The sequence below is a fragment of the Amblyomma maculatum genome, chromosome 1 (genome assembly GCF_055883805.1).
Source record: "Amblyomma maculatum isolate TAMU_Amacu chromosome 1, ASM5588380v1, whole genome shotgun sequence".
Classification (NCBI taxonomy): Eukaryota; Metazoa; Arthropoda; class Arachnida; order Ixodida; family Ixodidae; genus Amblyomma; species Amblyomma maculatum.
In genome coordinates this window covers 391,718,819-391,733,854 of record NC_139344.1, presented here as the reverse complement: position 1 = coordinate 391,733,854, position 15,036 = coordinate 391,718,819, and the positions used below count along the sequence as shown (strand labels likewise).

At 45.6% G+C, this 15,036-nt stretch overlaps 1 protein-coding gene across 5 annotated transcripts in view; it reads right to left on the bottom strand.

Moving 5' to 3' along the window:
• LOC146208540 (potassium voltage-gated channel protein Shaw-like) overlaps nt 1-15,036 on the bottom strand; it is a 273,057-nt gene that overhangs the window by 34,117 nt on the left and 223,904 nt on the right. For all 5 annotated transcript variants that reach the window (XM_084594614.1, XM_084594598.1, XM_084594629.1 and 2 more), the window contains one exon: nt 7,996-8,145. In XM_084594614.1, the coding sequence (XP_084450740.1) occupies nt 7,996-8,145 (150 nt within the window). The remainder of the gene's footprint in view (nt 1-7,995; nt 8,146-15,036) is intronic.

Here is a 15,036-nt window from a genome sequence, read left to right as displayed (position 1 = left end):
AAATCTTTCCTGCATTCCCGGGAAATCACTTAATGGCCGTATGAGTCATGCTCTTCTCTTGTCCTGCACGTCAGCGGACATGTCACTCTGTCGTCTCCTTTGGATAGGAGGCATTCATCACTGGAGGATAGCACTTCTCGACTGGAAGGGTGAACAAAAGAAAGCACTTCCTGCTATTTCCCGCAGGGGGACGTTTCTTTGTGTTTTTCCAGACGTTCTCTTGACAAGGTCAATTTGGCATTTGCAGGTTGTCCACAAAGCAAAACATGCTTACAAAACAGGATTCCTGGAAACAGGCTCACTTAGAGCCATTGGACCATCACCACATATTCACAAAACTTATCCATGCCCACAGGCGAACAATAGAGCGCGCAATTGCGGATGCTTGGGCGTAACAGCATTGAAACAAATGCGAGGTGGATTGTGTCAAACTTCTCATATACTTCAAAAGACTGGCAATATTAGACAACACAGGTAACACAAGTATAACCCTCTTCATTGCTAGCACTAAAAATTTTAAGAAGTAGCTCCAGAGCAGCGTTGAATAATAATAAAAAAAAAAAAACGCAATCGCGTAGGGTGAAGCCGACCTTCAGTATGATCTCACTACGATGACGTCACATACACAGGCCTTGTAGTAGTCTAGGTGGCGTTGGTTGAGGTGACTTATCGGGTCAAAAACGAACTTTTAAAAGTGCAAGGCCAATTGCCATAAACTCGATAAGAAGGTCGGTGTACAAACCAGGACGCGCACCTAAAAACTCCAGAAAGAACCGCTTCAGCGTTTTTCTTTGTTTCTAACCACCTTAAACAAGCATGTAAATAAAATCAGTGGAATGAAAAGGCGGTGTTAAGAGTGCTAACGCTTCTTGTCCACGTGTAAGGTGAATCTAGAGCGTCCCCCTAATTTCTGTTTTCTCGGCTTCCTGCTCAAGAACTCTTAGCTGAGCACTCTCTTGCTGACCACGCCCGCTTCAAGCTGCAGCCCAGGCACAGAGCTGGGATCGAGATCGGTGCACGAGGCCAATAAACGCCTGACAGCACTCGTGTCAGCGATAAGATAAATGTAGATCCCCGGCGACAAGCAAAAGCAATAAGGGAGATAGCATCTGTGCCTGTTTTTGTTTTTTATTCTGTTCGAGCTAAACCTCGACAAACTAGTCCCTTTAGCTGTCTGAGTAGCCACACCTACCTTGAACCAGGTGCCGGGTGCAGTTTCTCGCCCCATCAGCGATCTCACACCACCTAAAGCATACAGGTAGCAACCCGATTCGCAACCGACGATATAATTTGAGTCCCTTCATTTTCTGCTCCCATTTCCTTCTTCCTCGTATCGCCGTCCATCTCCATTCTTTTATCTTTCCTTTCTTGAGTCTTCACTCAGTGACCTTGGAAAGCTTCATTCGCGTGTCGGGTCAGGGTGTGCTCCGTATGATGGTTCACGCCGCAAAAGAAACGCCTGCATTTACGTTGCTTCACGTTCCTCAAGCTCTCGAAAGCTGGCGCAGTACCCACGTCTGCCATGTGTAGCGCAGTTAAAAAGTAGCAATTAACTCTGCTTGTTATGAGCAAGATTGGTTGTGTTCATATGTAGAGACCAGCTTCGGTGAACACACATAAGAAATAAAACTCTGCCGGTAATCTAAGTGCACTTACAACGGAACGAAGACAATATGTGTGCAGATATGGACCAAGAGAACGGAGACGAGCGAAGTGAACGACTGCCGAAGAAGTAACACTACGATCGCTGACAGACGCGTATGGTTAATAGAGAATACGATCTCTCAGCGCACTGCGATTACCTGAAGGTCGACGCGGCGGGCTCTTTGCCTTTCTGGAGCAAATGCGTGCGGCACCCCTGTCTCTTCGCGGATGATACATGTCTCGGAATCCTCTCCATTCCCCGCCCCCTTTCCTCCGCCTCTTCTTTCTCCATCTCCGATCGAACGCATTGGAGACGCGGCCGAGCCTGATCTCGCATTGTTCGCCCACCGCACAAAGAACACGACTCAGGAGGAGAGGGAGAATTCGGAGTGGCGTGCCGAACAATGATCCTTGTTACCGGTTACGTGCACATCCTCGCGAAGACGACTCCCATGTCTCTTAGGAGTCCCAAAGGGATGCGATTGGGAAGAAGCAGGGATCAGGATAGTTACAGGAGACCTGGGCCCGTATTCCGAGCTTGCGTCGTTATCGAAGTGTCGCTATTTCACGTGACCTCGAGTCATCTGATTGGTCGAAACGCCGGAACCGAGTGTTGCCACTGCGGAACCGGAAGAGGTGGCAGCATCATGTTCCGGCGTTTCCACCAATAGATAACGACGCAAACTCGGAATACGGGCCCAGGCCCGTATTCCGAGTTTGCGTTGTTATCTTGAGTGTCGCTATCTCCCCGACCTCGAGTCGTCTGGTGGAAACGCCGGAACATGATGCCACCTCCTCCGGTTCTGCAGTGGCAACACCCGGTTCCGGCGTTTCGACCAATCAGATGACTCGAGGTCACGTGAGATAGCGACACTTCGATAACGACGCAAACTCGAATACGGGCCCTGATCTGTTCACCGGGTCGCGTTAGCGCATGCGCTTTAGTCTCTAATCCCATGTTTAGCGCCGACACAGGATGTCGCCTCTTATAAGTACACGGGGCCTAAGACCGCAGCATAGTGTGGGAGAGGCAGCCTTGCTCGCCTCCGTAAAAAGAAATGGAGGATGGTCTGCGGCCTGGAACACAGAGCGAAGTGAATTATCATTTGAAGCAAGCAAATGTGATAGAAACAAATTAGGTTTCGCGTATGCAAATTTCATTTGCTCGGCCGCCTGCTCGGATGGAAGTCAGCGCTAACAGTCGAACGTTCTAGAGTTTCTGGAATTGCAGACTTTTCAAACCGGCGAACTGCTTTGCTTTTAATTTTTTTGTTCGCTGCAAGTTTCAGTGTGAGGAAATCGTTAATCATGTCAAATTCGCGCTGTGAACACATTCAGCGTCTTGTCTCCATCTCTCTGCTGTCCGGAAGCACTTACGACGATTGCTTCGATTGAAAAGCCCCAGCCTTGTGGCTTGGTTAGGCTCCCATTGGTCCATGTCCGCGTCTAATTCGATGTAGAACTGAGCCCATATTTATCCACTGCGCGTGGGCGGTGAGGTACGTGCCGGGGGCTCTGGTTCGCGCGCCAATCACGATGAAAAAAAAAAAAAAAGCTTAATTAGGGTCCATGGATAGCGAAGGTGTATCGTTTCTCGGAGCAGAATTTCGCCTATCGTGCCACCGCACTAATAATAATTAATAACTCCTTAATTAGAATACGCATACATAGTATGTGATCCGCATACTATTACAAAAACAACCGCGCTTGAGAAAATCCAAAGAAACGCTGCGCGCTCTGCTGTACTATATTCGTGCATGTTAAAGAACCCCATTGGTCGAAATTTCCGGAGCCCTCCACTACTGCTTCTCTCATAGCCTGAGTCGCTTTGGGGCGTTAAACCCCATAAACCAACAGACGAACCATATGCTTTTTTTTTAAAGCACAGTAGAACTATTTCAGTCACAGCGTTAATGGAATCGAATTTATTCCCAACCCAGCGAAAATTCTTGCGACTGAAATCTCCGTATTTATTATTTCACAACAAATTATCATTAAATCCCACACCATACCTGTCGTTATCGAGAACCCGACAAACCCAACGCTCTCACCCTTTTCTCTAGATACATACTTTGCTAGGGCCAATTTATTTCAGCACTCTTTCCCCCACAGACAATAACTGATTGGAATAGTTTGCCAGCAGATTGTGTTCAGTCTCGATCATACGAAATGACTGTGTTTAACATTTCGTGTTTTGTTTCGCCACCTCCAGTATGAAATAAATAAATAAATAAATAAATAAATAAATAAATAAATAAATAAATAAATAAATAAATAAATAAATAAATAAATAAATAAATAAATAAATAAATAAATAAATAAATAAATAAATAAATAAATAAATAAATAAATAAATAAATAAATAAATAAATAAATAAATAAATAAATAAGATTTAAGGGCACGTGTTTTGGATGTCGAGCTGTGCCATCACAAATGAGCTCTGCTGGTTCGCAAGTTTAATGACTGGTTCAGAGCCAGGTGGTGGTGGAGGTAGTAATGGTGGTAAAACTTTAATCTCCAACAGGGAAACGATAGGCGTCAACCTATCCTCGAGACCATTGCAAGTAAGGGTAACAGAGGAGCTTGAGGCGATACTAGAAAGGTGTGAGATAGAATGGAAATCTTGTACCTTGAGTTTGCGCTGTTGCCTCTCCTTCTAACGGCCCTCAAAGGAAACTGTTATAAGCATATTAAAAACCATACCGTAACATAAAAAAGGAAAAGTGGAGCGAGTCGGCGACGTAACATACATAGACATTACTCGCCTTCGTTTTCCTACTAATATGGGGGAAAAGCTATCTTGATATGGGATGCAGAAAAGAAAGGACACTTACGTGTGTAACACTAACCAGGGCACCCTTTCCGCTTCCCTAAATTATCTTGTTTACTTATTCGTTCGCTATTATCGCAATGCTGCATTTTGGGATTTCAGCTAAGTGGAAGAAAAAAATTAATATACCCGGATGTACCAGAATATACAAAAACAAAAATAGGTTGAAGCATAAAAAGGACAACACCCGTTTCATAGAACGTTCCCGAAGAATGGAAGCAGATGATGTCAGTGGTGATTGCAGCACTTCAATGTCACGCAGGTTTTGTACAATCAGTTGCCTTTCTTAAAAAAAAAAAATGATATAACAGTTATCACGTGGCTTAAATAGAGTTAGAATTAAAGCATGCCTTTGTCTAGTAGCACAATCAGTTGAGAAGGAGAGAGCTTCAGAAAGGTCAGTTTCATAGTGTCATTTAATTAATGGAAATAAGAACTGAAGCCTGCTGAGACAATTTCTATTACTTATTGATGACACGATAGCTCTTGGTAATAAGGCAGTGGCTGAAGTAACTTAAAAATATTATAAATAAACATTGCCCTTTTTCTCTGTACATTTTTTACCTCTTTAATGTTAGTTTTGGTTTAGGTGTCGCAGATAGTGGAAGCATAATATAAGGTAGGAAGAGCTACTAATTTGTAAGCAAGGTGAACAAGAAGCAAGAAGTTTTAGAGTGCGCTTAAGAAAGAACGGCTTGAAGTTTGCAGTAGTAGTTACATATCTAGTATATGTGCTTAGTCTAGCTAAGGTCACTGGTAATAAACAGCCCAAGATAATTACATGCGTCCACTACAGGTAGAGTATTGCTTATAACACTGTAAAGCAATTTCAAAGGATTTCTTTTATGTGTGATGATCATAGAAAGCCTTTCAAAGTTAATTCACATTTAGTAAGATTTACAGCAAGCGTTAATGTCTTCAAGACCCTTATTTAACAGCACTTGACCAGTCGTAATATGAATATCTGAATAAATCGCTCAGTCATCAACATAAAGTTTTATTCTAGCAGCAACATCATGCACAATGTCATTTATAAATACCAGAAAAAGGAAAGGACCAAGTACCGAACCTTGGGTAACGCCAGAGTCCACATCTAAAATATCAGAACAACGTTTTTTTTTGCAGTTGTTGTGGCTGTAGGAAGAAAGAAAAGAAAATGCACGGGCCTGCTATTGGCTCTGTAACTGAGCCACCTCCGCTGCCTCGTCTGGACGGAAGAAAAAATAGACAAGAAAAGAAAAGAAGAGGGAGAGAAAGACGCGCGCCGCAACAACAGCCGTCGTCCACCACCACCAAAGCGGTGGTGGGTGCAATGACGGCCTACAACAGATAAAATTTCAGTGGCAGGCTAGCCCCCGCCGCAAGCGGCGGTGACCCACCTGTCCCAGCCCCCAGTGCGGAAGCGACGAACAATGTTTTTTAAGATTGCACATTATTTCCTATTTGTGAGACGCCGAGATCAAATTGACCAACTTTACATTTTTGATTATTTTGTCTATTTGTAATTGTATTTGAAGACAATGGGATTAAAAGAAGAAAGATGCCATAGTGAAGGGCTACGCAGTAATTTAGACTACCTGGGGTTCTTTACGTGCATTGACATTGCGCAGCCCTCGGTTCGCCTCCATCGAAACGCGGTCGCCGCGGTCGGGTTCAAGCCTGGTTAGTCCGGTTCAGCAGCTGAACGTTTTAACCACTTAGCCACCGCGGCGGGTACTTTCGCTCGTTACAACAGTAGAGTTAAACTTCCGGCATTTTCTTTTTACTTTTATGGATATGTGTAATCCCAGCAGTTCCCCAGTCTTTCTGAATCTGGCGCACGCTCAATGATCTAGGAAATCCTAGCCATCCACTCAGAACACTGTATATCTCTTCAAAGAGACATAAGGAATGCTCTGGGCCGCATGGCTTCTTCACATCAAGTTTCAAAAGCATTATTCAATGTACTTCGTTCATTAATAATTACAACGGAAATGGGAGGAGTTGACGATGTGAAACATTTGAGATTGTCTTGTGCGCTAAGCACACTGGTAACTTTAATGAACTTTGTACCCCTTAAAGGTGCAAGGATGTACAACGCCTTGGGATGTAAGAAGGCTTGAACGTTTAAGCGCCACCTCATACGTATTGAAAAACCTTTTTGCTTGCTTATAAAGCGTACTTTTAACATGATGCAAGGCGCTAGAGTCTTCGCATCAAAACCTTTTGTAGTTAAGATACCCGCAGCTATGGCTGCCATTTTCAGTAGAATATTTCAAAGAAATAACTGCAATATTTCTGTTCAAGTGCTATGCTCTAGAAGCTCACTTAAATGATGCATAAATAAGTGCAGAGGTCGAGGTTCTTGTATAGCTAACTTGCAGATTCTGCTTGCATTTGTTGCACCGTAGCGACACGTAAGTGTTAAATGAGACCTAATTGATCAACATCGCCTTATGCGCACCACTCACAACCGTCAACAATGAACTCCTGCAGTGACTATCTGGAGTCCAGATCTTAGTCCTGGAGGGTACACTCTATATCTTCGCGCACATCGTTCACGGGTGGAACATGGCGGTGACGATGTCAGGCCCGTATTATACATTCGCACAGGGGTACGAGCAGCGCTGGTGCGAATGCTGTGTAGTAAAGTGGCTTTGGATACCATTTTAGACCATTGGTCACACATGACTTGTTGGGTGAACTCAACAGGGCACTGAAATGTAGCACTGTTTCTATGAAGCCTTTGGCAGTCTGAGGAATGATTAGGCGAAAACGGTACTCTCGCTATGGGTCAGTATAAGGCCGTGCTTTTGTGATGTCTTTGCTGTTTGAACTTTGTAACCAACACTTTCCAGGGACGTCATCCTGCTTGTGTCCCCCTAGCAACTTAGCGAAACGTGCTAGCAGTCTTGTTAATGTTAGCACTGCTTCCAGTTTCCTTTTTGAAACAGAAAAAGGGCGTAACTGTACTTGTCACACTCCACTTCATGTGTGTGAGTGGAGGGGGGGGGGTGGCAATGCTTACACTAATTTTGCAGGGTGGAGGGGTAGTATATATAGATAAGGAAACGCACACTTAAGAGCGCATTTTTTTTAACAACGTGCGTAGTTAAAGTTCATATTTGTTGTACGGTGAGTATTAAAGAACTTCTTTCTTTTTTAGAGAGTTTTAGCTTACCGTGATCCGCCACCGCGCGTTCAACTGCGCATGCCCAGATCCCTTTAATGCCGATAGATGGCGCCACATACTTGATGTCGGCACATTGACCTGCCGCATCGGAACCAATCAGCCCCGCCCACGCACGGTAGCAGGTCACGGTGGCGGATCGCGGATCACGGTAAGCTAAATCTCTCTAATGTTACGTCTCGTAAAAATATTCGGTTTCAATAACGCCTACAAACGAGGAGGGAGAGAAAAATAATTGAAAAAGGTTCCTCATATAGTTAAGACGAGGCACTGGCTGGGAAAACAGTAGATCCGTCTATATTTGCACTCGTGTAGAGGGCGGGCTTTGGATATACAATGTGCGGTCCGTACCTGGGGAGATACTGGAGGCTCCCATCTCAAGGGGCTTGGCGTTCCGGTCGGTGGACCCGCTCGTGCGCCGCGGCGGCGTCCGGCCCGTCGTCTCCTGGGCAGTTTCCGAATGGTTCAGCATCAGCATGGGCACGCACTCCTCGCCGTTTCCTGCGCCAGTGCCGGTAGTGAAAACTATCAACAAAGCGCGAGGAAGGTGAACACGAGGGTGTTACGGAAAAAGCATGGTCACATGCGCTTTTGTCAACCTGCCTGTATAATCGACATTAGCCAGTCATGGACATGGAGTTAGTTGTACAATAATGGCGGTTTGTCACCAATAGGAGCCCGGAAAAGCGACTGAGTGACGTCAGTAATGCTTGAAGAGGATTTGGTTGGTGTTCCATACCGATGACAGCGCTAGCTTTACAGCATGGGAAATGACAGAACTAACACTGGTAAACGTGGCCGTGACTTTTTGCTGGTGCTGCTCTGTCCGCTCGCTTAATCGTCGGGCGGCGCCACCAGCGCACTGATATCCGCGCCACCAACCGAGATGCCGTCAATCACGCAGGCGCTTCATCGGGCGTCGGCGCCGTTCTACAGCGCTTGTTCAATCGTTGCTCCGGGCTTTACTAGCGACGTTATACAATCCTCTTTAACGCTGCACCGCTAGTGGATTTGTTCGGAACGTTTTTTTTTTCTATAGGCTGCATCCGGACAAAAAGCTATATCTACCCGCGACGTCGCGGGTTCACAACGCGGTTTCAAATCTGTGGATGCCAACGAGTATTTTCGGCCACGGAAAAGACGCTGCTTACTGGAAAACCATTATGTGTTCGGTGCCTTAGAAGCGGACGCTTCTTTAGCTACTATCGCTATAGAAATAAATACGAACAGAACGGCGCCTGCGGTTTCCGCTGTTTGAATTTCTTACCGTCACGCTTGTAATAAGGTTCCAACCATAGGGTTTCGTACACACTTAAGGCAAGAGTAAGAGACTCTACGGTTCCAACAAATATAAAGTCGTCTGCTATACATCATAGACGAATCTGGCTCAATTTTGTTACTACTTAGGCGCATGCGCGGCGCGAAGTTTGAATAAAGTGTTGGAAAGACTAAGCGTTCCTTGAATTTCTTTTTATCGCCCCTGGATAGCTCGCATTGTAATTTCCAGTCTCGCTTTTTCCTTTAAATAAAACGTGTTCCTCATCATTCTCCCCTATTAAAAATGCTTTAAGAATGCTAAAATCATGAGAACAGTGATGACTTGAGGGGTGGCGAGAGGCGGAATGAGTAAAGAATATTTCCATGAATCGGTTGCAACAGATGTAGCACGGTGAACGAACTAATTGTCGCGATTAAAACAAGAGAAAGCTACGCGGTGCACAGAGATTGTCTATAGTTATCACTAAAGTTTGTTTACTAAGATCATGGATTTGTTTTCGTTGATGGGGTCTATAGAGTCCCAAAGCATCTCAGGCCATGAGCGCCTTAATGCAGGGCACCGTGCAATTTTGACCACGTGGGTTTCTGTTACCTTGCGCTTGCATTACACACCACACGGGCGCCTTGCATTTTGCCGCCATTGAATCCGGGTTCAGCAGCCGAGCGACCTAACCACTGAGCCACTGTAGCGAGGCACATCACGCATTTCATACACTCGATTTTGTCCTCTACTGGCACAGTCGAGTGAAAAAAAGATGGAATAAATAAAAGCCACCAGGTAACATGATTAAAAAATAACTGCAAACGCACGCAAAAAATTCTGTGGGTGAATTTAAGTCTCTTCGGTAAAACAAAACCATTGCGAATTCTGTCACGCCACCTGGTGAATTTGCCCATTCATTCATTCATTCATTCATAAACCTTTATTCATGAGGATGACCTGAGGCCTAGAGGGGAAGGGGGTGGGTTAGGTGAGGTTGAGGGCGCCAGACTCCGACATGAAGTCTAGCAGGGCACTAAGCTTGCGCTTGGCGTTGGTATTGGTGAATTTGCCCAACACAACGTTAGTGGACCTTGGCCGCACTCGTCCAGATGGCGTATTTATACGGTGTACTTACATATATAGGTTAAATGAAGGAGTGATGCATATGGAACTTCGTGAAGACGACGTTTACTGCACCGCGCGACGTTGTGTAGCAGGTTTGCACGAGGCATGACCATGCTGCGGAGATAGTGTAGCGCTCTCATGCTTGGGCCAAGGAAGCTGATTTGTTCAGATGGTGGTTTGATCCTTGGCGGTGACACGATTTTTTGGTGTCAGTTCGGTGCACTGTACCATCTTAGTGCCACCAGTCTACGCACGGAAATTAAGCATGGCCGTGCGTAATCACGGTGTAGAACCTCAACTTAAGTGGGTTTGCCTACTGGCAGCCATTTGCATTCTGAACTTTTTATCGAACTCGTTCTGTCGAACTGCCTCGGCCAAGCAACCTTGACAGCAATTGGAGATATCGTCAAAAGATGGCCGACCATTTCTGGCGCAGGCGGCAGGAGGAGTACTTGGACAATTTGTACACTGCGCATTTTACCTTACCAACTTCATCTAACGCCATTAATTAAGGAAACTTGGCAGCAGTACAAGAGTATATTCTACCGCGACAACTCTAGAATGTGAAAGAAGTCGTAAAGATGTTATTTGGACGTAACGGGCAGACCCAGGCCTGCATGACGCGCTTGCCCGGTGAGGCTGTGTTCCGAAGCGGTCAGTGCTGTTGTACGTTCCTTGGAATCCCTCTACAAACGAACTAAGGTTCAATGCGAATGGGTATATAAAAGCCTAAACTCAGTGGATATAAGTTTGTCTGCTGACAACCATAGACATCCTGAACTTTCTCGAAACTTCGCGCAGCAGTAAACATCAGTCTTCACATTCAACTGTGGGGCACGCCATTTTCGTCTCCCAGAGCATCTCTAGACTTTGAACTTGAGCGGGTCCCGTGTCTGTTCCAATTCACCAGCTGGTGAATGAGCTGATGGCATGTCGGTGCTTTTTCTGCTCTAACGTTATTATGTTTACTAGACAACTGCAGTGTTACTATCCTCCCTTCAATCGAATTAACAGAAAAGGCTTTTGATTTGAATCAACCCTAAGCTTCAGTAGCTAGATCTCGGAACAGTCCATCTCGAGACTCTAATACATAGCTGTAACTGCAAAACATAGACATTGCCGGAATATTTTCCGATGGTTACTTAGAGTTCAATATCTGGACGTGTACTGTTCTCTAAGATGTAGTTGAATGATACCGGGTCTCCCAATTAAATATAATCGTTTCAAACATTACTGTGCCTATAGGTTGGGGAAACCAGATGAGAGCTGTTCAGAGTCACCTGTCATAGCGTGCTGTGTGTTTCCGTCCGTGAAAGTTAATTAGTAAGACTAACTAGGTAACATTTTATTTATTCGTTTCAGGAGCAAAGTAAATGTAAAAGTTGTAGATAGTCTCAAAAAACGACGACCTATTTTGTTTCCAAACTACGATTTACGTAGGATTATTTATTGCTCTTCAAATGACGCTGTGTCCTTTGAAGAAGCGCCTGTGTGTCCTACTTTTTCCCCCTTGCTTTGTCCGTGTCCGGCTACGTGCTGCCAAAAGATGATGGAAAGCCAACTAGCCCGACAGCTTGTTCTCTTAAAGGACGCTGTCACGTGACCAGCTGCTGGCTTAAATCACTCGCCCAGTTCAAAGCTTCACAGAATATATTGTTCCAGAGGAAAGCCGATTTTGATATCCCGGATGCACCACGGGGGGACTTTCAAGTGACGTTGCTTTCACATGGATGCCATTTTTTTTATTGTACTATAGTTTCGTTTACACTTTACTTAAGCACTATATTGATGGAAGCAACGTAGTTATAGAGCTATAGCCATCTTTTGAGGCTACTTATACAACGTTTGCATTGACAGTTTGTTTCTTAAGCCAGTAATTGAAACGTTTATTAGTATTTACTAATTAGTTTTGGCGAACGCAAAAATAAAGAAGTCTAGGTCAGGCGAAGAATCTCAACAGCCATAAGCTGGTTTCAAGCTAGGAAGCACCGTGTTCTTAAAAGCCATGGTTAACAGGCACATTGTGTATAAAGACTTTCTCAAATGAACTGCACAGGCTGCAAAAATAGCTTTAGGGTATTGGCGAACTGAGATTCAGGTGCACTTTCATAGAATGTGTGTCTTGTAGCGATAAAATGGGATATCAAGCTCAATTAAGAGAGCGTTACTCGTGACTTCTTATGAAAAAAAATCAAGGCTGTTTTAAACTTTTTGTTATACCACGGACAAAACGAGTTCTATTGACATTTGCACTCATGAAGCTATAAATTTAACAGTCTGTATAGTGCAGTGCTGTGAACGCAAAGGCTATGCGCTTGGCAACACTGAGGTCTCTCTGCTAGCCCTATCGGAAATGCAAACTTTTAAATCCGCATAGTTAAATTTGTCTGCGTGCGGCAAGCTACTATAAAAAGGGACAATGTTCTAAATTTCGCAAATAGTCCTTTGTTTTCCCCTCCTTCCATCTGCCCTTCAGTGATTGGCTTCACCTTCGTAGCAATGAGAGTAGAAGGAAAAGTAGGGGTAGGACTACAGGCACATATAAGCCGCCATAGCGAATGACATGCACCCGCAAGCACGGGGAGCGCATACCAGGACGTCTGATATACTCTCAGCAAGTTCGCAATCAAGCATACAGAAGTTCCTCAGTGAGGTGTTCTCATGCATCCAGAGTTGTGCGGCCTGAGGCAAGATACGGATTGTAAAGTAGGTGAAAGGAGAAGGGGGGGGGGGGGGGGGGGTCGAATTCGGGCGAAAACTATCGTGCTCAGATTTCCGGCCCGAACACTCCCCGTTAGAGACCCACTATACGACACACCAGTGCTGGCGCGTCCGAGTGTATTCAAATGCGCGCGTGCAGGAGATCGATGCGTTTTCAAAGCAGGGGCTGTCTCTCGGCTTGCGTAGAGTGAGCCGCATCCTGCGGGATGGACGGGATCCATAGCAAGTACGTCGGCTCTGTAGGGTTGCTCCCGCGACGCTGAATAAGACACGCGGCATGCGCGTGCCTGTGGCGCGTGCGAATAATGTCCAGCCGCTCTCTGCTGCAACATTTTTTGAGAAGCCATTGATTTCAGGCGAGGTGGAGAGAAGAGGAAAATAAAACAAATGCGTGTGAGATCATTCGATATGGCGTGATACATCTGCATTAGAAGAATGGGTCGTATGCTTCGCTTTTACATTCGTCGCCTTCCCAAAGCATCACTGTATTTGATTTCGGCCTTACTTTTTTGTTCCGCTGCTGCACGGGTTTCTGGGTGATGAGAGTGGCGGTGGGTTGATGCTATTTGGTTAGAGACGCATTTTTACCGGTAGGTGCTTCAGTGGAGATACAGCGAAATATTTCACGGATATTTCGCTGCGTCAGAGGAAAGAGCGACATTTCGCAGAACGGCAGCCGTGTGTGGTGCCTCGCGGAGAGAAACCTTCACATTCGATAATTTATTTGTTTGGGAATTGGGAAGCAGTCGAGAAGGGCCACTCAACACCCAACGGCGTAGACCGTGTGAAGCCGAATATTTGGCTAGGGCGTGAGGGGAGGCCAGCGCTCGCCTAAGCACCCCCACCCTTCAGAAGACTACGTATTAATGGAACAAAAAGCGCAGGTAAAATCAAATTCAAACACGCAACGAGGAGACGACAAATTTAAAACCGAAATGTACAACTAGTATACTATAAGCGCAGAGCTGCCGAACCACGTAGTGAGAGCGGTAGAATTTTTTTTTTTTCGCCGAAAGAAGGCACAGTGGTTAGGGTGCTCCATTATTGGTTCCGACGACTTGAGCTTATTGCCGTTTGTGACTGCCTCGTTTCGATGAGGGTGAGACGCAGAATATCAGTGTACGTGCGATGCCGGCTCACGTTAAAGAACCTCCATTTGGTCCAGATTTCCGGAGCCCTCCAGAATGGCGTCCTTTATTGTCGATGTCACATTGAGACGGGAATCCCTATAAACGAAATTATTCACTCACCAACTACCCGCCAATTATTCATCTCTTCACTCGTCCACATACTGATTCACTCATCCATCCACTGACTCATTCACCCACTCCCATGCACTTACCCGTTCACACATTCTATCACTCACTTACTAATCCGCCTGCACAACCACTCACTCGTTAACTCGGCTATCCGCTAGACCACTCACACACTTATCTACTCGTTCACTGATCTACGCCATCCACTCATTTACCGACATATTAACTCAACTATCCGCCCACTCACTCATCCATTCAGACATCCACTCACGTTATCATTCATTCAACTCTCCGCTCAGCCCCTGAATCATCCGCTCACCGACCGACCGACTTACCTGCCGACCGACTTACCGACCGACCGACCGACCGACCGACTGAACACTCCACTCTCACTCACTCACTCACTCACTCACTCACTCACTCACTCACTCACTCACTCACTCACTCACTCACTCACTCACTCACTCACTCACTCACTCACTCACTCACTCACTCACTCACTCACTCACTCACTCACTCACTCACTCACTCACTCACTCACTCACTCACTCACTCACTCACTCACTCACTCACTCACTCACTCACTCACTCACTCACTCACTCACTCACTCACTCACTCACTCACTCACTCACTCACTCACTCACTCACTCACTCACTCACTCACTCACTCACTCACTCACTCACTCACTCACTCACTCACTCACTCACTCACTCACTCACTCACTCACTCACTCACTCACTCACTCACTCACTCACTCACTCACTCACTCACTCACTCACTCACTCACTCACTCACTCACTCACTCACTCACTCACTCACTCACTCACTCACTCACTCACTCACTCACTCACTCACTCACTCACTCATCACTCACTCACTCACTCACTCACTCACTCACTCACTCACTCACTCACTCACTCACTCACTCACTCACTCACTCACTCGTTCGCCTCCACTCGCATTCACTGACAATATGCTCATCCTACGCATTGTGTGATGGTCGGAGTTCTATGTATTCCTATACCAG